General features: G+C 51.8%; 1 protein-coding gene across 11 annotated transcripts in view; it reads left to right on the forward strand.

Annotated features, from left to right (window-relative positions):
* Window positions 1-19,707, forward strand: part of SHANK3 (SH3 and multiple ankyrin repeat domains 3) — a 443,257-nt gene extending 423,550 nt beyond the window's left edge. For 7 of the 11 annotated variants that reach the window (XM_083460914.1, XM_083460911.1, XM_083460916.1 and 4 more), the window contains one exon: window positions 15,959-19,707. In XM_083460914.1, the coding sequence (XP_083317040.1) occupies window positions 15,959-16,502 (544 nt within the window). In that variant the 3' untranslated portion in view covers window positions 16,503-19,707. Of the gene's footprint in view, window positions 1-4,519; window positions 5,123-15,958 lie in introns of all 11 variants that reach the window. The other 4 variants (XR_014516107.1, XR_014516108.1, XM_083460918.1 and 1 more) reach the window with 4 other exon arrangements.
* The last annotated feature ends 4,472 nt before the right edge of the window (window positions 19,708-24,179 follow it).

Consider the following 24,179-nt stretch of genomic DNA (forward strand, 5'->3'; position numbering starts at 1 on the left):
CGCTCACTAACGTCTCTCCGTTCCCAGCTCATGTGCCCCATTGCTCAGCCCGGCGAGTGGGGAGATGAGCAATGGGTCGTGGCCTCTGGCTCCTGCATGTTCATGGGGGTGGAGTTGGGCCTGGGGGCAGGGGGCGGTGTTACATCTGTTCCCTAGGAGTGTCTCTTTCACAGAGCTGTGCCCCTGAGAGATGGCTCTAAATTTTGAAAGGGTGCAAAACCAAACAGGACGTGGTTTCCCTCCAGGGAAACGGAGGCAGCAAGCAAAAGAATTATTCCAAACAGTGCTCCCGGGTTTTGAGGGCATTTTTCAGAGACAAGACATTTGACAGGCCTGACCCATTCAAGCTATTCCGGTGCGTCTTGCGCAGCTCTTGCAGCAACTTTGGGAAGTCATCTCCTGAGTGTGCCTCCTTCCTGGGATTACGTGAGGGTGCTTCAGCTATGTGCCGTTTTTGGGACTCCGCCTTGCTGCTGAGTCTCAGTTCACCGGAGCATCCCTGGAAATGATGCTGAAGCAAAGCGCAGTGCAATGGCATCTCACACGTGTTTGACTTGCGCTGTTTCAACCATGCGCCGATGACAGCTGGCTGGCTGGAATCGCGCGAGTAAAATCCACAGAAACCAAAGAACTGGAAAGCTCTTTTTGCACCAGGTCTGCTTGGGGTTACCTGGTGCATAAGGAGCTTTTGAGCTCCGCTGTGAGGTCCAAGGCCAGGCTGTAGGTGGGGGTAGGGACAGCGCCTGCCTAGCGTGTCAGCCCTGGGGTGCTCTTGCAGGACCTTGTGGAGCCATCCAAGTTCCTGCGAGATCTTGCAGGAGCACCCCTTGCCACTCAGCAAGCAGCGCCCACTCAGTGCCTGGGCTTTGGGAGGACTGCGGATTCACTCTGCCCCTGTTTCCATGCATATGCAAAACCCTTGCCACTGTACCCCGCGTAATATGCAGCCATACTCTATTTCTCAGAGTCAACCTTGTGACACTCAATGCTGTGTCCAAAGAGGTTTTCATGTGGCAACATCCCGGAATCTTGGGCACACAGCTAAAATGTGTGTTTGTGAACATTAGGAGCAGGTTGAAGCCTAAGACTAAGCTGTTTTTCGTCCCCACACCACCCTTGCCAAGATCCCGAATCCAGAAAAAGATTTTCCCCCCCCCAGGTGACCCCATTGAACTTCTCCAGACATGTCTCTGGATGGGGCCCTGCAGCTACCCTTAGGGATGTCGTGCACCCAGTGGGAGCTGAATGGCAGAGAGGGGAGGGCCATAAGGCAGCGTCAGCCAATCCCATAGCCTCCCAAATGCTTTGAGCTCCCATCTCCTAACAGCCCTGGCCATCATTTGCAGGCCGGAGGGCACCAGGTTGGCAGAGGCTGCCTTCTGCCTTCCTTTCTCCAATTCGCACCCTGCTTCATGTATGAGGCTCTCAAGCTGACAAGGAGATGGTAGTCAAGCTGCCATGGCAACTAGAAGATTTGGCTTCTGTTCCTCAGAAGATGAGCTGGGTGGGGCAAGCGGAGGGGATGCAGCAAGCAGAAAACCTCTCTTGCCAGCAGGAGAAAACTGTCTCCTGGCAGGCAAGCAAGTAGAGGGCAGCAAGGGTTAAAGACACCCCACAGCTTCTCCATCTCAGCCCCAGGTGCAGCAGGGCCAGGATGCCTAAGCTCAGGTGTGGTTTTGCAGTGGCAGGAGGCAACATTGCGAAGCACCTTCTTGGACCAATGCCCAAGACCCACCGGCGACCCGCTGCTGTGCCTGGTGACCCAGTGAGTGCCATGGATTAAGGCCTGGGTCTAGACCGTGCTCAGAAGGGTTCCCTCAACATGCCAACTTTGTGTGTTGTGGCCTCTTAATTCAATGGGTGACCCTGGAAGAGGGGTTGGGAAGGTGTGTGTCTCTCTAAATTTGTCTCTCTAAATCATCATTAGAAAGCTTTGCAAATATAGAGGAAAGGACTCACCAGAGAGACGTTTTGTGGAAAGAGTGGTCTCCTGAACTGGAAACCATCAGGGTGGGATAGCCTGGGGTGCGCAGGGGTGCAGGGTGGAAGGACAGGCCTTTGGGGAAAGGGGGAAGGAAGGAAGGAAGGAAGGAAGGAAGGAAGGAAGGAAGGAAGGAAGGAAGGAAGGAAGGAAGGAAGGAAGGAAAGGAAAGGAAAGGAAAGGAAAGGAGCACCTGGAAGCAACCAAGAAGGAAAGAAAGCCAGGAAAGGTGGCTGATGAGACAGGGTAAAAATAATATTTTTACCATTTATGCCCCACCCATCTGTCTAAGCTTCCCCAGCTACTCTGGGTGGCTCACACTATATATAAAAACATAACAAAACATCAAACATTAAAAACTTCCTGATAAAGGGCTGCCTTCAGATGTATTCTAGAAGTTGTTTAGTTCTTTATCTCCTTGCCATCTGAAGGGAAGGTGTTCCACAGGGAGGGCGCCACTACCGAGAAGACCCTCTGCCTGGTTCTTTGTACCTTCGCTTCTGTCAGTGAGGGAACCAGCAGAAGACCCTCAGAGGAGGACCTCAGTGTCCTCAGTGATGGGCTCTTGCAGACAGCGAGTCTTCAGGGACCTGGAGATGTGCTCACCTCCCCCATGTTCTGTGAGAGACACAGGGCTCCCCCCTCGCCCCTCTTGTGCTATCACCTCTGCCAGCAGCTCACAGGCTTTCCTGTGTTGGCACCCGACCTCAGAAGGTGCTTCAGGAGACCCTCTGCAAAATTCCTCAGGAAGAGAGCCATCCCTTCACCGCCATTGCAAGAGGATCCACCGGGCGGTCCTGGCTATGCCCCCCAAAAGAGACTGCAGTGCTGGGGGGGGAGTTTTGGATGTGGTTCCAAGGGCAGCTGGGGGCTCCCCAAAGTGTGCATGAAGATCCATGGGAGCCACAAAGCGCAGACAGTTTTGTTTGGAAAGAGAGGGGACAGTTAATGGCTGCACCCACAAATTTAGAGAGCTTTATTTTATTTTATTTTAAGAATGTGTGCTCCGCCCTCTGGAGCAAGAAGGCGCATTGCTGGGATTTTGTTTGGGGGTCCCGCTTCTCCCCCAAAACACACACGCGCTCTTCCTAAAAGAGCAAACTGGTTTTCACAAACACACAAACATCATCTTATCCCAACCAAGCTAAGGCCGTATCCACTGTGCTTATGTGACGATCACACTGTTGCTCCAGCAGACTTGGGGCTGTCACTGCTTTGCATTGAAAGAGAAAGCCGTCCACATTCGTCCGAAGAAAACATGGCCTGTACAAGCCTCCCGGTCAGGCCTGGGCAACTGCAGAGACTCCAAAAAGCTTCAGAATTCTGTTTCTGGTCTTCATGATTGCAGAGATGATGTGCTTGAATGCAACGTTGGCCCTTGCAGATGAAATTCAAGAGCCAGATGGGAGACTAAGAGATGAACTAGAGCAGCCTTTCTCAACCTGTGGGTCCCCAGATGTTTTTGAACTACAACTCCCATCACCCCTAGCTAGCAAAGCCAGAGCTCAGGGATGATGGGAGTTGTAGTCCAACAACATCTGGGGACCCACAGGTGGATAACCGCTGAACTAGAGGGTAAGAGAGGGATTTGGAGGGTAAGCGATGGGTTTCAGGAGCCAGAGCATTGCCAGGATTGGGGCTCCCAATGGCCTCTAGACTCATGTGCCCCTCTCCCTTTGACCACCAGACGATCAGCACAGCCCTACAAATTCCCACCCAGAAGTCAGTCCCCGTATTCCCAGATTAAGTGCCAAGTCCAGGACCACAACCTCCACTTTGCAAAGCGGTAAACCTCTCCGTTCACACTTTGCAATGGGTGTGGACCCAATGGGGCATGAGGGCAGCCAGCTTTTTCTTATTGCCAGGGGGGGGGGCGTTCTGGGGAGGTTCCCTTTGGCATCCAAGAACTTTTAGAGATCTTTGCTGTCACCGCGAGAGCTTCGCTGCCCTGCCGGGGAGCATCCCGCGCAATGGTGGAGCTGCAACGATGGCAGGTGCAATCTTAGGATGTGTGGCACATGGGAAGGAGGGTCTAGCAAAGCCCTTCTGGGCTTCCGAGTTGCCCACTGGCTCTGTGCATTGAAGGAGGTTGGATTTCGGCCTTTGCTTCCCGAAAGCCCCTTCCTGCTTTCTGGAGAGGGGGGGCCTGCTGCTGCTGTTTTCTCCCCAGGGAATAGACGCCACCTCCCACAGTTGATTCTCTCAGGGGCACATGAGCCTCTCCCAGAGCCTTTCGCTCTTCCGACCTCTGGCTCTGCATACAAATGTGCTCTCCAACACTTCTGCACATTCCTGGGGTAAGCAGGTGTCGTGCCAAAATTGTGATGCACCCTTCTCATTTTGAGTCCTCTCCCCCTCTCCCAGCCTCTGTCTCTGTTCTCCCCCCCCACTGCCCCCAAACCCTCCCCCCTCCACCCATTTGCCTGACCCCACATCCATGACCCGACCCTGAACCTTCCCCCACCCCCTTGTTTTGCTTTGTCTCTGGCTTTGGCTGTTGAATCCATGCGATGATGAATGTCCCATTTCCTCTAGCAGATGTGACTCAATGAATACCAGGAACTGACCAGAACTGAGCTGCCTCCCAGAATCCTTGCTGCCCCTGGCCTGGATCCCTTGACCATCTTGCTTCCCAAGCGGCTTGACCCCCTGCCCCCCCTACTTGGCCGGTTATCCACCGCCCACCCCACCCTGGTGGCAGATCAGCTCCGTCCCCAGAGAGAAAGGCGAGCGGCCTGGGGCGGACAGGCACACCTGAGCAGGTGACCAGTACAAGGGGTGGGAAGTCAGGGTCCAGTTGGCTCTCCACCCCAGCAGCTTTCTCCGCCCAGCCTGTCACAGAGAGGAGGAGGGGGGTGTCTTCGCCATCACCCCTGCCCTCAAAGGCCTTCCTCCTGACCTCACCCACTGGCCCTCCCGTTCCCCAGCCGGCCCCCCGGCCAGGAGGCATGTTGGCTTCTGGGAGCTGCAGCGGCCCCAGCCTGGTTTGTGACCGACGTCTGTTCGTTCTTCTCTGTTGTTCCTGGCGCCTTGGACTGATGCTAACATTTCTCTCATTGCCTCTCTTCCTGCTCTCCCATCTGCATGTCTCCGCTGCTCTGTCTAGAACCGCCTCAGGCCTCAGGAGGGTGGGCGAGTTGTGTAAGTGAGCATGTTCTCATCTCATAGCAACCCCATGTCTTCTGTCCCTCCGTACGTCTGTCTGTGACGCCGCTGCTGCTGCTGCTGCTGCTGCTGCTACTTTGTGCAACGGGCTGGGGCTGGGCTTGGGGGTGCCGGGAGGAGGGCGGCGGCAACGCTTGCTGTGCAGTGTGGGTCTGTCCCCTTCCTGCCCCTCTGTGCCCCCTTAGCATGTCTGTCTCCCTGTCTCGTGATGTTCTGTGCCACCGAGTCCCAGGAGGAAGCCCCCGTCAGCCTCCCGAGGGACGCGGAGCGTGGCCGAGGAGAGCCGTTTCCAGTGGGGAGGGAAGCTGGGAACAAGGGGGTCTGGAAGGCAAGTCACCACCAGTGGGTGGTGGGCAGGGGTTCCCCTTCTTTACATAACCCCACACCCAATTCCCATCTTGAGGAAGACGTTCAACCTCCAGCCCACAAGGGGGAGGCAAGCAGGCCTCCCAAACCGCTCTGCATCCTCTTTCTGACATCCAGGAAGGACCTCTGTGGTTTAGAGGACGGTGGGAGTTCAGTAGGGTTGCGTGGACCCTCGCTCCTGTGGCTGTTCCCCTAATAGGGGTGCCGGTGCCCCACAGGGATTTCTGACGTGCCCTGCAAAGCCTTCCACTTGCCCCTCTGTGGCCACCCAGAGTCCCTGGCCAAGCGTTTTGCCCTCAGGAGCACCTTGGGGTCTGCCTGTCCCCACCCAAAAGCACCTCTTGTGCTCCAGTTGTGCGAGTGTAGGTGTGTATTCTGGGTGTGTTGTTGCTGCTGTTCCGTGTGTGTGTGTGTGTGTGTGTGTGTGATGTTGATCACTTGAGCCAACCTGAGGTCCTGCTGCTGCAGGAGGCAGCTCTCAGGAAAGGTGTGCTGTCTCCGCACTGTCTTCTTCATGCTCCTCCCACTGCCCAAAGCAGACCCATGAAATTGTGGCCACGAAGCCCTTCTCTGCCATAGGCCACAAACGGGGCCCACTGGCATGGTGCACACAGTTTATAAGCCAGAAGGTTGTGAGATGTTCATCCTTCTGCTGAGAGCAGTCTTGGAAAGGGCCAGGAGAGGTCGGGCCAAGGTGCTTTATGAGCAGGGCCTGCGGGGGGTGCTGCCCCCTTGAGCATCCAGGTCACTCAAGAGCTCAGTGGACCACCTCTCGGGTCCGTAGAGTGCTGGTCTTCTGCTTCCACCTCAGCCCACCTGAGCTCCACTAAGCAGCTGAGACCCACCTGCCTCAAACTCTGTCCCATCCCTCTGCCCATGCCACCTAGCAACGCTTCCAGGGCTTTCCCCCCAACCTTGCTGTCCATGCTGCTGCAAACAGGATCTCAGGTTGTCCCCTGTCCACTGCATCCAGTCATGTGTGATCTCGGAACCACGTCTTGTCTCCATCCCATCCGTGGCTGTGGCAGCACTTTTGCTTGGGGCGAGCGAACGCCCGCTTGGCTGGTGTCTCGGTGCTGAGGCTTCTCATCGGCTGTTTCTTCCACCCACCTGAAAATAGCCCCTCCCACCCCTGCCCCAGGTCCCTTTCACCTCCAGCAAGCCTGGCTGGGCAAACCTGCCTTGGTCCTGACACTTTCTGCCCTGAGCGCGGAAAGGGAGATGGTGTGATGGACGAGCACCCAAGGAGAGCAAAAGGCAGTCCTTAGCATGGATGAGGGCAACCTTAGCATAGTTATCAACTTTTAATAACTCCAGGGAGGTTGAAAAAAGAGGCAAGGAGATGCCCTCTGCTCCTGGAAGTCCCCGTCCACAGTTTCTCTAGGTTCTCCTGAGTCCTTTCCTTCAAACCAAGGCACTTGTGATTAGCACCTGAGGCTCAGTCATCCTCTTCCCCACCCTTATCCCCTGTCCAATGCACACTAGAATCATAGAATCATAGAGTTGGAAGAGACCACAAGGGCCATCGAGTCCAACCCCCTGCCAAGCAGGAAACACAATCAGAGCACTCCTGACATATGGTTGTCAAGCCTCTGCTTAAAGACCTCCAAAGTAGGAGACTCCACCACACTCCTTGGCAGCAAATTCCACTGTCAAACAGCTCTTACTGTCAGGAAGTTCTTCCTAATGTTTAGATGGAATCTTCTTTCTTGTAGTTTGGCTCCATTGCTCCGTGTCCGCTTCTCTGGAGCAGCAGAAAACAACCTTTCTCCCTCCTCTATGTGGCATCCTTTTATATATTTGAACATGGCTATCATATCACCCCTTAACCTCCTCTTCTCCTGGCTAAACATGCCCAGCTCCCTTAGCCGTTCCTCATAAGGCATCGTTTCCAGGCCTTGGACCATTTTGGTTGCCCTCCTCTGGACACGTTCCAGTTTGTCAGTGTCCTTCTTCAGTGTCCTTCTTCAGTGTCCTTCCTGAAGAGGTCAGCTACCCAGGCTCTGCACTCAGGCTCCAGACCTCATAGAATTGGAAGGGACCCCGAGAGTCATCTAGTCCACCCCCTGCAATGCAGGAATCTCAATTAAAGCATCCATGACAGATGGCACTCAGGAGGAGATCCTTTTTAACCCAACATAAATCTGATTCATTGAGTTGTCTCCATTTTCTCTTGCAAAGGGTCTGTGGGGAATGTTTAAGGTCCAGCTAAGCACTTTTGAGGGATGCAGGTGGCGCTGTGGTCTAAACCACTGAGCCTAGGGGTTGCCGATCAGAAGGTAGGCCGTTTGAATCCCCACCACGGGGTGAGCTCCCGTTGCTCGGTCCCTGCTCCTGCCCACCTAGCAGTTCAAAAGCAAGTCAAACTGCAAGTAGATAAATAGGTACCGCTCCGTTGGGAAGGTAAACGGCGTTTCTGTGCGCTGCTCTGGTTCGCCAGAAGCAGCTTAGTCATGCTGGCCACATGACCCGGAAAAACTGTCTGCGGACAAACGTCGGCTCCCTCGACCTATAGAGCAAGATGAGTGCCGCAACCCCAGAGTCATTCGCAACTGGACTTAATGGTCAGGGGTCCTTTACCTTTTTAAGCACTTTCGACTCTCCCCGATCTGTGTTCCACTGGGAGCATTAAGCACATGCTCAAATGCTTCCCATCGAAGCGGCCGGGATGTGAAAGTGCTTAATTTTGTCCCAATTGTGCTCTCTTATTACCATAAATTCTGTCTAGCGAAAGCAAGATGGGGGAGATAGAGAGAGAGAGCACTTAAATGTTTGCGGTTTGAGGATTACACCTCCCTAGTCCATATTGATCTGTTCAGGATCTAGGGGGAATGAAAATGATGCTCACTTAACTGAAGAGCACTCGGGGTATATCAGATTCCACATTCCAGCTCAGAAAGAGGCACCTAGAAGATTCTCTCCTCCAACTACCATTAACACCTTCAGGCTCCAAGGAAACCCCCCCCCCCAAAAAAAAAAACATCTTGTCTCCATTTGGTCAGCAAGAGCCAGCAAAGATCAAGTGCAAAACCCTTTTTGGCCCTGAAAGCCATTTTGTCCATTTATTTTATTGCATTTCTATCCCGCTCTTTCCTCCAAGGAGTTCAAGGTGAAGCATACACAATCCCCCCCCCCCCTCGCTTAATGACCACAAGACCCCTGTGACTGAGAGGCAGGGGACTGTCCTCCAAATTTGCACCCCCAGCGAGCTTCATGGCCAAGTTGGGATTCGAACTCTGGTCTGTCCCACCACCGGCTCTCACTTACAGCCGCGTTTCTCTCCCCTGTGACTCTGGGGCTTCCCAGTTCTCTGCCAGCGGTTCTCTGTCCTGAGATCCTGAAGCGAAAGAGCCAGCCCCACCTCTCAGTTGGCAAGGCCTGCACAGGGGTTAGGGGTCAGCAGAGTAGATGGGGGTTATTATGGGCATCATTTCCCTAGCACTTGACAGGCCGCAAACCACTTAACGATGCTGTGAGTCCTCACAGTTGCCTTCCGAATAGGATGGCTGTTGTTTGCATGTCACTGGTGGCAAAGCGGGACTCTGGGAGGGAGAGAGAGAGTGAGTTGCCCATGGCAATTGCAGCCTAGCCAGGGCCTCATCCAAACACACAAGCCTCTCAGGAGGCGCTTGCACTACCTAGGGTTTCCCAAGGCTTTCTCCTTGGTCAGCATCATTTGAGTAAAGTGTGGGCAGGGGAGATTTAAGAGAGATTCCTAGAGTGAGGTCAAAGCCCTTAAGCTGGGTCCATATTGTTCCAGAGCTGCCTTCACAGTCTTCTTGTATGACAGGCTCAAAAAAATGGGCCACACCTTGTGCCACGGCCAAAATCATAGAATCATAGACCCTAAGGGTCATCTACTCCCAACTCCCTGCAATGCAGGAATCTCAGCGAAAGCATCCCTGACAGATGACCATCCAGCCTCTGCTTATAAACCTTCAAGGAAGGAGAGTTCACCACCTCCCGAGAAACACCTATCCACTGCCAAAAAACCACTTCCTGTCAGAAAGTTTTTCTTGATGTTTTCTTGGAACCTTCCTTCCTGTAACTTGAAGCCACTGGCTTGGGTCTTACCCTCCAGAGCAGGAGAAAGCAAATCTCTTCCATCTGACAGCCCTTCAGTTAACTGAAGAGGGCTATGACATCTCTCAGTCTCATCTTTTCTGGGCTAAACATACCCAGCTCCTTCAACCGTTCCTCATCAGGCTTGGTTTCCAGACCCTTGACCATCTTGGTCGCCCTCCACAGCACACGTTCCAGCTTGTCAACATCCTTCTTAAATTGTGGTGCCCAGAATTGGATGCAGTATTCCAGGTGTGGTCTGACCAAGGCAGAATAGAGTGGGGCTGTTACTTTCCTTTGACTTGGACACTAGACTTCTGTGGATGCAGTCTAGAAAATGGTGTCCTCCAATGGCTAAACTGGCCAGTGTAGTCCACAGGAGGCCACCAACCTGGACGGCTTTAAAAAAGGATTAGACAAATTCACGCAGGAGAAGACTATCCAGGGCTGCTAGCCATGCTGGCCACATTCCACCTCCACAGTTGGAGACAGCAATGCTTCTGAATAGCAATTGTTGGGAAGGTCAGGATGAGAGAGCGTCCTTGTGCTCTGATTCTGCTTGGTGGCCACTGTGAAAACAGGATGGTGGACCACATGGGCCTTTAGCCTGATCCTTATGTTCTTGCAACATCAAGAAGGTCCCATGTTGGCTGTCCCTGTGCTGTGGACCACCCCACCATGGGTCACTCCTGCCAACGAAGCCAATCCCAAGATTAGAAGCAAATGATCCTGACACTCCCTGCAGCTCTGGAAGAACAGGTCCTTCTCCTGCCCAACGGCCAATTCAAATGGACTCTCAGTGGAGCTTGTATTCTGAGAGGACAGCATGGCAGGTGCTGGCTGGATGCTGCACCATCTGCCCTGGTCACTTGTTCGGCATGCGTGGAGATGCCTGAGGAAATGAATCCCCTCTTTGGGCACTGAGCTGGTCACACAGCCCACCCATGAAAAGAAGGACCACCCTGCTGTAACTGCTGAACTGCTGCACGCCCAGGGCAGTTCCTGGCTGCCAGGATCAGTCTCCAACTCAGGCCATTGTAAAAAGCAATGAGTTCTTAGACTTTCTGTGCCAGTACAATGCACAGGTGGTTTTGATGCAAAGGGGTTTTAAATAATTGTTAGTGTTTGCCAGCAAAAAGGCAGACAGTCCACTTTAATCCTTGGCTATCCCAGAATAAGTTGTCTTGAAGTGGCTGCCAAGATTATTGGTGGTTCAGTGGTAGAATTCTTGCCTGCCACGCGGGAGGCCCGGGTTTGATTCCCGGCCAATACAACTTGCATTTTGGGACGTGGGTGGCACTGTGGGTTAAACCACAGGGCCTAGGACTTGCCGATCAGGTCAGCGGTTCGAATCCCTGCGACGGGGTGAGCTCCTGTTGCTTGGTCCCTGCTCCTGCCCACCTAGCAGTCTGAAAGCATGTCAAAGTGCAAGTAAATAAATAGGTACCGCTCCGGCAGGTAGGTAAACGGTGTTTCCGTGCGCTGCTCTGGTTCACCAGAAGCGACTTAGTCATGCTGACCACATGACCCGAAAGCTGTACGCCGGCTCCCTCGGCCAGTAAAGTGAGATGAGCGCCGCAACCCCAGAGTCGGCCACAACTGGACCTAATGGTCAGGGGTCCCCTTACCTTTACCTAATAACATAACAGCTGGATCATGCCAACGACCCAGCTCTTCTTTCTTTCCTGCACTTGACTTGAAGAATCACAAAACAGAGAAACCCCTAGGAGAACACTTCAATCTCCCAGGACATTCTATACAAGATCTCAAAGTAGCTGTTTTACTACAAAGGAATTTCAGAAATAGACTGGAAAGAGAAGCTGCTGAATTGCAACTCATTACCAAACTTAAAACCATGGAGAGACCTGGTCTGAACAAAGACATTGGATTCTTATCTCATTATACATGACTAAGCCATTTCTCACCTTCTCACCCCTTGCCTTTTCCTGTAAGACCTATTACAGTCGTTAAGAGTCGTCAACAGGCTCATCTCAGCTATCTGCCAATCTCCCATTCCCACCACCCTTCTGAGTAATACCCCTCCCCACCTTCTCACTATATAGAAGGATCTGGCAACTTCTGTTTCAGTGTATCTGAAGAAGTGTGCATGCACACGAAAGCTCATACCAAGAACTAACTTAGTTGGTCTTTAAGGTGCTACTGGAAGGAATGTTTTATTTTGACTATGGCAGACCAACACGGCTACCTATCTGTAACTTGACTTGAAGAGTACAGGGCCTTCCTGCCTTCATGGCACAGCTTCTGAGAAACGTTTGCAGGTTTTCAAGAGTTTTTCCGGGAGGAGTTTTATTGCTGGGCTGCTCTTAAAGTAGAACAGCTAGAAGCTGCAGCGCCATCTGGAAGAGGCCAAGCAGGTAGATTGAGAAATGCAAAACTGGGAGATTAAAAATGCTACGACACATAGTTCCCACTGGTCAAGCCTCGTAAGGTAGGGTAAAGGGCTGACCTCAGGGATCTCTCTTGGGTCCCCAAGAGCCAGCTCTTGCTGGATGGCAGCCCCATGAAGAAGCCGTATGAATGGAATGCTTTCCACATTCACCCATCTCCATCCATGCACACCACATATCCCAAAGCATCTGCCTTAGGCTTCAGTCATAGAATTGTTGAGTTGGGGGAATCTCCCTAAGGGTCATCTAATCCAACCCCCTGCAATGCTGTAATTCCAAAGAGAGAATCTCTGAGGAATGGCCATCCAACTGCTGCTTTGAAACCTTCCAAGAAAGGAGAGACCACCACCGTCCAAGGGAGTTCAGAATCTCCTTCCTTGTAACTTGAAGCTATGAGTTTGGGTCCCACCCTCCAGAGCAGGAGAAAACAAGCCTGCTCCCATCTCCCATGGGGCAGCCCTTGAGGTATTTGAAGATGACTCTCATATCTCCCCACAGCCTCCTCTTTTTCCAGGCTCAACATACCCAACTCCCTCAACCGTTCATCATAAGGCTTCGTTTCCAGAGCCTTAGTCATCTTGGCTGCCCTCCTCTGCACACATTCCAGCTTAATAATATCTTTAAATTGTGGTGCCCAGAATTGGACACAGTATTCCAGGTGTGATCTGACTAAGGCAGGATAGAGCAGTCCTATCACTTTCTTGACCTCGACACTATATTTCTGTGGATGCAACCTAGATTATTATTTTTAATATTATTATTAATTTACTGCTGCACCACACTGTTGACTCATGTGAAGCTTGTGGTCTACTAACATCCCTAGATCCTTTTCACATGTACTTCTATGGTGCTTAAAGCATCACCCATTCCCTTCCCTTCGCCAGGAAATGAAGCGTTGGCTGAAGCTCCCCGACTAACACTTGCCTTTGTTCCCACTTTCATGCCTGTGGCCACCATTTGCCCTCCCCACCCCACACCCCAGAGGAACCCCAATGACCACCAAGATTGAGCTCTTAAAACAAGTCCCCAGGCTTCCATCCCACTTCAGCCCCGATCCCTAAGCTGGGGAGGAAGCCTGGCCTAGAGGCAAGTGGCCCTTTGACCCTTCCTTTCCCAGGGTTTGGCAGGGGCTCTCAGCAGCAGGCAGTAATGCAGATTAGCAACGGAAGGTGTTGGTGCAACGAGGGGGTTGGTTCAACCTTTGGGAATGTGGCGGTGGCCCCAGCCTTTTTCTTAGCCTGGGGGGCATGGGCTGTAGCCTGAAGACAAGAGGTCCTCTCCCGAGATGAGAGCATGTGAAGGAGCTGTGCTCTCAGAGAGTGGCAGGCGTGTCCCTTGCAATCTCAGAAACCCAGCCCTTGTTCCTTCACCAAGCAGCACCACTCCCTGTCCCAGGGGGTTTTGTGGGCTCTCTGTGCCCTCCCACATCCACTCAGGAGGCAGGGCCAGCATCATAAGTGGTACTTGAATCTGCTTTGCCGGATTCCTTTTGAACTGAGACAGATCAACTCACCATCTGACCCTTTAGCGGCTGCTTGTGGCCTTTTGCTTGACGTATGCACAGACACAGACCCTGAAGCTGAATGGCTCGTCTGAATTACTGATCTTCTTTTTGGAGAGTCTTTGACATTGACAGGGGAGGCTAGTAGCCACTGGTAGCCCCCCTCCATGAATTTGCCCAATTCTCTTCTGAAGCTGCCTAAGGCGGTGGCCATCACTAAGTCCTGTTGGGATGAGTCCCATAGTTCAGCCAGGTACTGAGTGAATAAGTGGCTCATTCAGTCAGTCCTGAATCTCCCAGCACTGAGCTTCATCTGATGGTCCCACGTTATAGGGTTATGAGATGGTGAAAAGCGTCTCCACATCTTGCAAAGTCATACACACCACTCTCTTGCCTCCACTTAACTTTTTCCTCAGCTAAAAATTCCTGAACGCTGCAACTTTTCCTCTTGGGAGAGTCGCTCCATTCCAACTCCACAATGTCCTTTTTGCGTTTAGGGGGCCAAAACTCTGCACAGTATTCCAAGTGCAGACATTTCACAAATTTGTACAATGGCATATGACATTGTCAGTTTTAGGTTTGGTTCCAGAGAGCCTGTGTGGTGTAGTGGTTAAAAGCGGTGGACTCGTAATCTGGTGAACCGGGTTCGCTTCCCCGCTCCTCCACATGCAGCTGCTGGGTGACCTTGGGCTACTCACACTTCTCTGAAGTCTCTCAGCCTCACTCACCTCACAGAGTGTTTGTTGTGGGGGAAGAAGGAAAGGAGATTGTGAGCCACTTTGAGACTCCTTCGCGTAGTGATAAAGCGGGATATCAAATCCAAACTCTTCTTCTTCTTTCTAGCGATCCCTAGCATGGAATCCACCCTTTTCACAGCGTGTTCATTGAGCTCTCCGCTGTGGCCCCAAGGCCTCATTTCTGGCCAGACACCTCCAGCTCAGACCCCGTTTGTGTGTCCCAGCCCCTTTTTGTTTGAACAATTCAGGGTCATTAGCAAACTTGACCGCCTCACTTCTCCTATGTCATTTATGAACAAGTTAAAATGCACAGGTCCCAACACCGATCCTTGGGCGACGCCACTTCCTGCTTCTCTCCATTTGGAGAACAGTCCATTTATTCCGACTCTCTGCTTCCTGCAACTTAACCAATTCCAGGTCCACAAGCAGACCTCTCCTCTTTTTCCTTGACTTACTCAGGAGTCTTTTGTCAAAAGCATTTTGAAAATCCAAGTCCTCTACGTCCAGCGAGCCACCTTTGTCTAAACACTCCTTGGCAAACTATTCTGAAAGGCTAATGAGACAGCATTTGTTCTGCTTCAGCAAAGCTTGCTCTTATCAAGGCTTGGTAATTCTGCCTTTCATAATGCTTTCTATCATTCTTTTCGGGAACAAAACGAACTGGACAGTCATTTCCCAGCCCCCCTAGATCCTGTTTGTTTGGGGGTTTTTTAAAATGTTACAGGGGTCAATCTTTGTAACAAGCAACATACTTTTTTTTCTTAGAAAACCAGCAATTACACTTTTGGGGGGATAGCAGAAAAGCAAGGAGGGCTCTCCCTTGTCCAAATCACATTTCCTTGAAGATCCGCCCCCTGTGCAAATCTCTGCTGCATGTCAGACTCCTCAGAGATAATAATAATAATAATAATAATAATGATGATGATGATGATGATGATTTTATTTATATCCCGCCCTCCCCAGCCAAAGCCGGGCTTAGAGCAGCTAACAACAATAAAAGTAACACAGCATTCTAAAATCAATTCAGAATCAAATCAATGGCAACCATTGGGCTAGAGTTCTATGAGGATTACCGAAGGAGAGAGGAGGTCAGACTGTGCTTTGGCCAAAGGCCTGGTGGAACAGCTCCGTCTTGCAGGCCCTGCGGAAAGATGTCAAGTCCCGCAGGGCCCTAGTCTCTTGTGGCAGAGCGTTCCACCAGATCGGGGCCACGGCCGAAAAAGCCCTGGCTCTGGTTGAGGCCAGCCTAACCTCCCTGGGGCCCGGGACCTCCAAGATGTTTTTGTTTGAAGATCGTAAGGTCCTCCGTGGGACATACCAGGAGATGCAGATGCCCTAGTCATGATAGACTTTCTGCTTTGGGCATGTCCAGGACCTCTTGATCTCTGGGCAGATTTGGGGGCTAGCAGGAGGAGATTCCTTGAACCACCCTAGGAAAGGCCAGCAATTCAGAGACAAGAGGTACACATTCTAGAGAACTACCTGAGAGGTTTGTCTCTGTGACTGGACAAGAAGAGAGTCTGGAGCCTCTGGGCTTCTGACTGCCATGGGGGTGGTTGAGGTAGCATCAGCTGTGGGCTCTGCAGAACCACAACCACCCTACTCTCCTGTGTAGATTGTGTGCTTGTGTGTGTGTGTGTGTCTGTGTGTGTTCTGGTGTCTGAGGACTTCTCCCTCACCACTGCTTTCTCTCTGTTTCTCTCTCTCTCTGTGTGTCTGTCCCATTCTCTCTCTGCAGACTTTTCAGTAGTCTAGGAGAATTGAGCACCATTTCGCAGCGCAGCTCGGGCACCACTTACACCGTCCGTCCCGGCAGCCGCTACCCTGTGACCCGCCGCACCCCCAGCCCGGTAAAGCCCACCCTGGATAGGACAGACCCGCTGAGCTCCGTGCGTCCCTACGGGCTCACCCCGCCCACCATCCTCAAATCTTCCAGCCTCTCCATCCCGCACGAACCCAAGGAGGTGCGCTTTGTGGTGAGGAGCGTCAGCGCCCGGAGCCGGTCCCCGTCCCCCTCGCCTTCCTCGGGGGGGCCCCTGCACGCCCTCCACCCGCCTCGGCCCTTCATGCAGAAGCCCCTCCAGCTGTGGAACAAGTACGACGTCGGGGACTGGCTGGAGAGCATCAACCTGGTGGAACACCGGGACAAATTTGAGGACAACGAGATCGAGGGCACCCACCTGCCGGCCCTGACCAAGGAGGATTTTGTGGAGCTGGGGGTGACGCGGGTCGGGCACCGCATGAACATTGAGCGGGCGCTCAAGCAGCTGGTGGACAGCTGACCGTCCCGGGCGGCGCTGCTGGCCTCCTCCGCCGGGGCCGACTCCCTAGAGGGTGGGGTGGGGCATTTCTACCACTAGACTAGCAAACAGGAACCAAATGGCTTCTATTCTACTCTGGCCACTGCACTGAAGGGCGGGGAACTGGTGAGCGCAGACTCTCTTTCCCTCTCTCTCTCAACACCCCAGGGGTGGGCTGGGGTCCCTGGCATCCGTGCAATCAGAGCCATGATGCCTCAGGGAGCAGGAATGTTGCATGAAGATGCCCGGCCCTTTTGTTGGGCAGGGTGGGGAAGCCTGGGCTGTACGTCGCTTGATGCAGCTTTCCCCAAGAGAGTTGCTGCAGGACGGGCTGTTATTGGGGGGGCAGGAAGGGGTGCTCCTCCTGAGATTTTGCACCCATGTGGAGCATGCTGGCCTAGGCTGGCAGGCAGGTGGCACAGAGGAGGAGGAGGAAGAGGGCTATTTAGCAGGACAGGAACCCATCGGTTTAGGTTCGCTGGGTTGAGGCGGGCGGAGATGGTGTCCCAGAAGAGCTGTCCGCTAGTGGCTCTGGGGTGGCTTCACTGGCCATTCCAGAGGTCAGCTGCCAGCTTGGAGGCATCTTCATGGCCAGGTGTGCATCTTGCAGGTACCGATAGACCATCATCGGTGGCTGTTCCCTGGCAATTCCTGGGAAGCTGAGCAGAGCGCTGGAGCTCTTGCTGGACAGCAGCTTCTGAGCAGGGACAGAGCTGGGACAGGCCCAGGACACACTCTCGGGGCATTGTCCTGGCCACCAGGAGTCTTGTTGGGAAGGGCAGGAAAGGAGACCTTTGCCCTAGGCTGAGTGAGCAGGCCTTTCTCCCCCATGCAACAGACATACATATTGCCCCCAGGAGGGTCATCTCATTGCCAGGAAGACCAGAAGATTGATGTACCCGGAGAGAGAGAGAGAGAGAGAGAGAGAGAGAGAGAGAGCAACACTCACACAGAGAGAGAGTTGAGAAGGACCTGCCTTTTTGAGGACTCTGTTCCTTTTGCCCTGGGGAGAGGGGGACTGAAGTCGCATGGATAGGAAAGCATGTTTGGGGGATCCGAGGGAGGCAAGTGGGGAACCCAGCAGCTCCTGCTTTGCCAACGTTCGTGGGGGAGGGGGGGAGGTCACGTTTTCTCTGGGGGGTTGTCGTGGGGACGCGTCGAAGGGAGTCTCTATAATCTCTGTGCATTTCCATAGATCTGCTGGTGATCCAAGCGAGGAGATGCCAACGCCAGGGGATCTCGCCCCCTCCGTCCTGGTCACTCATCTTTTGCATCTTTTTAATCAGCTATATATTTGAAAAGGAAAAAAAAAAGAACAAATATCTATATATCTATATCTCTATAGCCACCTTGTTTTGTTATGGTTTACTAAAGCTATATCTTGCTAGTGGAGGAGGGGCCCTCGCTGCTCCTTCCTGCGACACTTATGGGAGTTTTTAGTGACTGACAATGAATGTGAAGAAGAAGAAGAAGAGAGAGAGAGTCTTTTTAAAAGCTCCTTCCAGGCGCTCTGAATTTTAAAGAATTGCCGGGGGTGGGGTGGGGGTGGGGTGATTAAAAAAAAGACAACTTTGCACTTGGTTTTGGGGACACACCAAGTCTTCCATTCTTGCTGGGCAGAGCTGCAGGGCTGGTCCTGGGGAGTGGCCACACACACCCAAAAAAATGCCCCTGCCAATCTGTTCTTTGCTGGGGGGAGATAGATACACTTAACCCTTTAGCATCTCCTTCAAAGTGCCCTGGAAGTCCCCACTGTGGAGGCGGGAAAAGTCCGAGGTGGAGCCGCACCTTTAGGGAAAGCGATTAGGCTGTGGGTGGTCGCGAAGCCCCTTCCCCAAAAAAATCCAGGCCCAGGTGCTGGAGGAGGCAGCAAAGGGAAGCCCTCTGAACTGGGGCCAGGTAGGAGGATTACTCTACCTATATCGAAACACCCTGGCCATCTGGGGATGGCACCAACCCTCTTGTTGGTCTTCTAGTGAAGACTGCAAACCTGGGGGCTGGCACAGCTGAAACGAGGGGTTGTTGCCACCTGTGCAACTGGGTGCCTCTTATTGCCCCTTATGCACTCTGTCTGGCCCTAACTGCACAGCTGGAGGTGCAACTCTGCTCCCACCTAGAGGCGAGGCTGCCCCGAGCTGCCTTCCTCCAGCACACTGAGCTTGGAGGGGGACCCCACAGTTTTTTGCTGGCGGCACACTTTTCATACTGCCTTCCCTCTTTGGGGCCTAGGAGGAGGAAGTGGGTAGCTCTTTAACCAGAGACAGCCTACTCCCCCAGAGACGCTTCTGCTCCACCCGTGGGTGCTGATCTCCATGTCCTTTATCATTCCACCGTGGCTGTATGTAGGCCCTTTTCCAACCCATGCGCCAAATGGCCCAGTCCATGCAAGAATGGTTGGGAATGGTTCCCCTCCAAAGAGGGTATGGGGCTTTGGGAAGCAGACTGCCAACCCCTGTGTCAGTTTCCTCTGTAAAAGACATTACTTCTTCTGGTGCTAGAGGGGAGGAGAAGAGAAATCCTCGCCAACCCTCAACCATCTCTGAACTTTTCTGGGTTTATTTCAGTAGAGGAGTGAGCAAGCTGTCAGAGAGCTGGCCAGTCTCCTCACCCCAGGGCATCCTCGCTTGCAAACTGCTCCTGCTGCTGGGCGAGGATGGAGTTGCTGTTCCAAGTTTCTTCTCTGTAGTCAAGGCTTAGGGCAGAGCCTGAGGGGCTGGGGGCTTCTCCCTCTTCCCTTTCAGAGCAGGACGCTACCACTTGGGATTAAATACTTGCCTAGTAAAAGACAGTACCAAGTAGAACTGCTAATTTCTCTGGTGGGGAGGTCTGTGTGTGCGAGGGGAGGAGGAACAATCTCAACATCAGGAAGGAGTTCAACAGGTATTTGCACCTGTGTGGACTTCCGTGCCATAGAGCTCTTAAAAGCACAGGAGCCTCTTCTGAGCTTCAAGGGGGCTGCCAATTCTACCCGCAGTGGCCCTTGCACAGTGATTGCCCCTTCACTGCCTCCATAGCCATGATGGGAGGGAAGGCATTCGACTGACTTGAATGGGCAATGAATGTGAATTGCACACTCTAGCTCGCTTCCTCCCTCTCACTCACACACTTTTTCACAATAGTGAGAAGTTAGGAAGATGGAACAATTGTGCTCCATCCAAAATTTCGAACCTTCCTAAACCAAATGAAACCCAACTTGCCAATGGAATATATCGTAACACAGAAAAGTTTGACTTAACACAGGTGGTGGTTCCCCCCCACTCCCGCTGCCACCACCCCATTTCTCAAAGTTATGTATGGGCTTTTTTTGTCTGTGTTTGCCTTAGCTACACATTTCACTTTTCACATCTGATTTCTAAAGAGCACATTTGAGAAAAGGGAATATGAATTGACCTGGTATATCTGTAATCCTTCCAAGCTTGTTCCTAGACTGTAACCTGTCTTACACACCTGCTATAAGCTGAATCATGCCTTCTGCTACCCACAGCATTATCTGAGCACAGATCATAAGCACCATCTTGGCACATCACGCTCCATCACCCTAGTGCTGAATAGTTGGGCGTTTATAGCACCATCTTCTGTGTGGGTATAGAGAAGCAAATCCCACTGTGTTCATTAGAGCTTACTCCATGGTGTGTTTAGGATCGCGGACTTAGTCCGGTGTCAGTTTCTCCTTTTCAAACAACAGGACATTGGGCTATGAAATGTGAAGCCACATCACCCAGCACTGAGAACTACCAGCCCACAAAACACCAGGTCAGTGTTGCCATCTCTGTCAATCCATGATCTTGACAACTGATGCCCTACTTTGTTTGGAGTAAAACAGAAATTTGGAAGAGAATTGGAGTAATTCATGTAGGAAGATAAGGCTATTGGTCGCTTGTAGTCATTATGGCTCTGCTCTGCTCCTGCAGTTGGAGGCAGCAATGCTTCTGAACACCGTTTGCTGGAAACCATGGGAGGGGAGAGCGCTCTTGTGTTCTGCCCCTGCTTTCGGGCTTGTCAATGGGGCATCTTGGTGGCCACTGTGAGAACAGGATGCTGGACTAAATGGGCTACTTGCCTAATCTGACAGGGCTCATCTTCCATTCTTACAATCTAGGCAGGAGAGAGTTCCACAAACAGGGCATTGCAAGGTGGCCCTGATCCAAGGCTTGGCCAGTGTCACCTCTGACGTTGCTAAAACCTAGAACAATTTTGTTGTGGAGAGTCCTAACCTGGTGCTGCCCAGAGGCCTTGGACTCTAACTTGGCATCCTACGGCATCACTGGCGGGTCTAGTTGCACTCCAAAACATCTGGAAAGCACAAGGATAAGGAAGGCTGCCATAAAGCACAAGCATACGTTGCGTTCCAACATCCCACCATCATATATTGTTTTCTGGTGCTGCCACTACCAGATCATACTGTCTTAACATTGGTTTGGCATTGGCATTGATTGCCTGTTAGCGAAACTGTCCTCAGATAGCCAGCTGTGGAATGACAATAACCCATATACATTGCCTTGGTCTACCTAACTCTTGCATCATCTAATATGTTCTCCATGCATGCCTTGCTACGCTTCCCAAGCCCTTTACATTCGCATACTCTAGCATGCAGATATACTGCAACTCAAGGGTTTTGCAGGTGGCACCACATGAAGCAATTCTCTCTCTCTCAATGCCTTCTCTGGTTTCTGTTTGCATTTAAAGGCAGACCTACCCAAGTCCCACTTGCCAAAATGAGACGTCAACCAAAGCACAACCATCCATCGAAATTTGCACTTCTACAAATTTTGCAACGTAGTTCTCCAACCAAGCAATGTATGTGATAGGGTAAAGCATGCATAAAATGTGCTTGAAATGCATAAAATAGCATAAGAAAATTTGGGGGGAAATCATATACAAAAATGTGTTTGTTAGGAGAAATTTGCACTAAAACCCTGGTGAATTTTCATGCATACTTTATTACTTTTTTAAAAAAAGAAGAAGGCATGATTGAGAGATTTGCTCATTCCCTAGTCCTAACCCACCCTCATGCTTTATCAGTGTCTCATTGATCCCGCTCCACCCCCAAACCCCTCACCACACCGTCAGGCCACCCACCACTTCTCACTTCTCACCCACCACCTTCAGAGAGAAGGTGCCTCTCTGCCTTCCACATTGATGCAGAACAAGCATGCTCTGAGAAGGTCGTCTGCTCCCATCACAGCACTGCAGAGATCTGGAGAATGGGCATCTCACCTCTCCCACCAGCTACCCTTCACTTGCCTACTTCTGTCCACCCCAATAACTCACCCTGGTCCCCACATCACCTTTGCCTTCACAGTTGAGTTACATGCCAACCCGTTTAATGCCCAACCTGGCCATCTGTCACGGATGCTTTCATTGACATTCCTGCATCACGGAGGGGACTAAAGGATACTTTGCATCGCTCCCAATGTTTCAGTGCCATGATCATGCGAGGGGATTGTTTCTGCTGCCTTGCAAGCCAGAGATGGCATTTGCTTCTCTAAGACACCCCAGGCCCGCAGTATTTCCTCAGAGGCAGCCACCTTGGTTGCTTCCTTCTAATGTCCCGTACCAGTTGCTGGAAACCACAGGAAGGAAGAGTCCTACTTGATGGTTTCCTGCAGGCATCTGATTGGTCACTGTGAGAACAGGATCCAAGACTAGGTGGGCCATTGGCCTGAGCCAGTAGACTCATGGTCTCATCCCTGGTAATCCTACAGAAATGAATGCCATCTCCAGGTAATAAGGGGGCACCAACCATCCCATTCCTGGCTCTTTCCTTCTGGCTTCTGCTCCATTGTACTGCTCAGTCCCGCTGCATGCTTGCCAAAGCTCCGTCCAACCACAAGCCAACATTTTCCTCCCATCATCCCCACCCTGCAGCCCAGCTAGCACCCCTCACATGGGCAGAGAAACTGTGATCAGCCCACTGCTCTAGAATGGCTATGGCCGCCTCACTTGATGGAAACTGACTTCCATTCCTCCACCACCCTACTCCCTCCCTCGTGGTATCTGCTGCCCGTGAGACCGGTTGGAGTCTCTTTGGTTGTCTATTCGCCTGAGTGCAGGTGCCTTGTTGCAGCCCGTGGCTGCCGTGGGCTCTGGGTCTCTGTCCCTTCTGCAGCTGCTTCTGGGACCACACAAGGAGACCCTGCCCGCCCACCCGCCTGCACACAGCCTCATCCCGTGGATGGAGGCTTGAAGACTGCAGAACGGAACTTGTCTGCAGGAAGTTCACTCCAGGACTGGGAAAGCTGGACGCCTTCTTGCTTCCTTCCTCAGGAAAGCCCTTTGACCCTGCAACGCTTCTGCCCCCTCTTCACGAGGGCTGGAGAACCTCAGGGCTCTTGCTTCCTGCTTCCTGTCTCGAAGGCCAGCTGAGCCTCCCCTTGGGCGGAGGCTACTCAGCTACTTCCCCGCAAAGCAGCTGCAGCCGTAACTGTGTTTGCGAACACTGCGTGATCCCCTCGACGCACAGCCTGAGGCCTTGCGCCGTTGGCCACGGGGACACCACGGCTAAGTCCTGGTCAGGCATAGCACAAAGGAAAGTGATACCCAACCGAAATCCTGCAGCTGCCACATTGTAACCTGATCCTGAACCCCTTCTTGATACTGGTTGCTGTCCACCTCATTGTGAAGACATTAGAATCCGATGTAGACCACCTAAGAAGGTCAGAAGAAGTCTTTTGGATCAGGCCAATGGCCCATCTTAGTCCAGCATCCTCTTCTCATTGGGCCCAGAAACTTCCCTGTGGGGGAGACCAAGTGTGGGAAACTTCCCTGTGGGGGAGACCAGGAAGCCAAGGGCAAGAGTGTTCTCTTCCATGGTACCCAGCAACTTTGGGTGCCTAGTCCAGAACGTGCTCTCGTAAGGTAGCAAATAGGGAAACAATGTGAGTTTCGAGCCACTGAACGCAAGGGCTGAAGGAGACTTTGAATCATTTCGTCCCTCCTTACGTTCTTGAATTGAACTCCCGGCTCTCCCACTGACCCCAAACAACGTAGAGTCCAAATGCTTGGCGAATTTTACCTGCCAAATCCTATGGGGACACTTCAAAGGCCTCCCCTTTTCACAAGATTATTATTATTTTTTAAAATGTTATTTATTAGAGGTTTAATGATTACAGAAAAAAGAAGAAACAATAAAAGTTAAACAAAACAAAACAATACCTTACAATACATCAAAAACAAAAACAAAAAACAATACAACAAAACAACAAAGAAAAAGACAAAAACATTTAAAAACACATCCAATATTTCCATATCTTTACCTTTCATTTACTTGTTTCTTCGACCTCCTCACACCTCCCTTTTTGCATTCTAGTTCAATTATGTATTTCAGCAAATCCTTTCCAACTTAATTTTTATTCTATAATTTATCTTAACACAATCTGACCTTAAATTTTCCACTTTGGCCCATTAACAATATATTTTTGCTTAATTCTTTATAACATTTCTGCTAAAGCCATATAACTTCATTCCAGCATCCTTCTAACATTCATTAATTTTGCAATATTTCTGTAAATATAATTTAAATTTTTTCCAATCTTCTTCCACCCACTCTTCTCCCTGGTCTCGGATTCTGCCAGTCATTTCCGCCAATTCCACCCTTTTCACGAGAATAATACCCCTGAAATGCCACCCAGAGTTTTGGCTGTCTCAGGATGAAACCCC

This window comes from Podarcis liolepis (genome assembly GCF_965112155.1).
Source record: "Podarcis liolepis genome assembly, chromosome: 10".
NCBI lineage: Eukaryota > Metazoa > Chordata > Lepidosauria > Squamata > Lacertidae > Podarcis > Podarcis liolepis.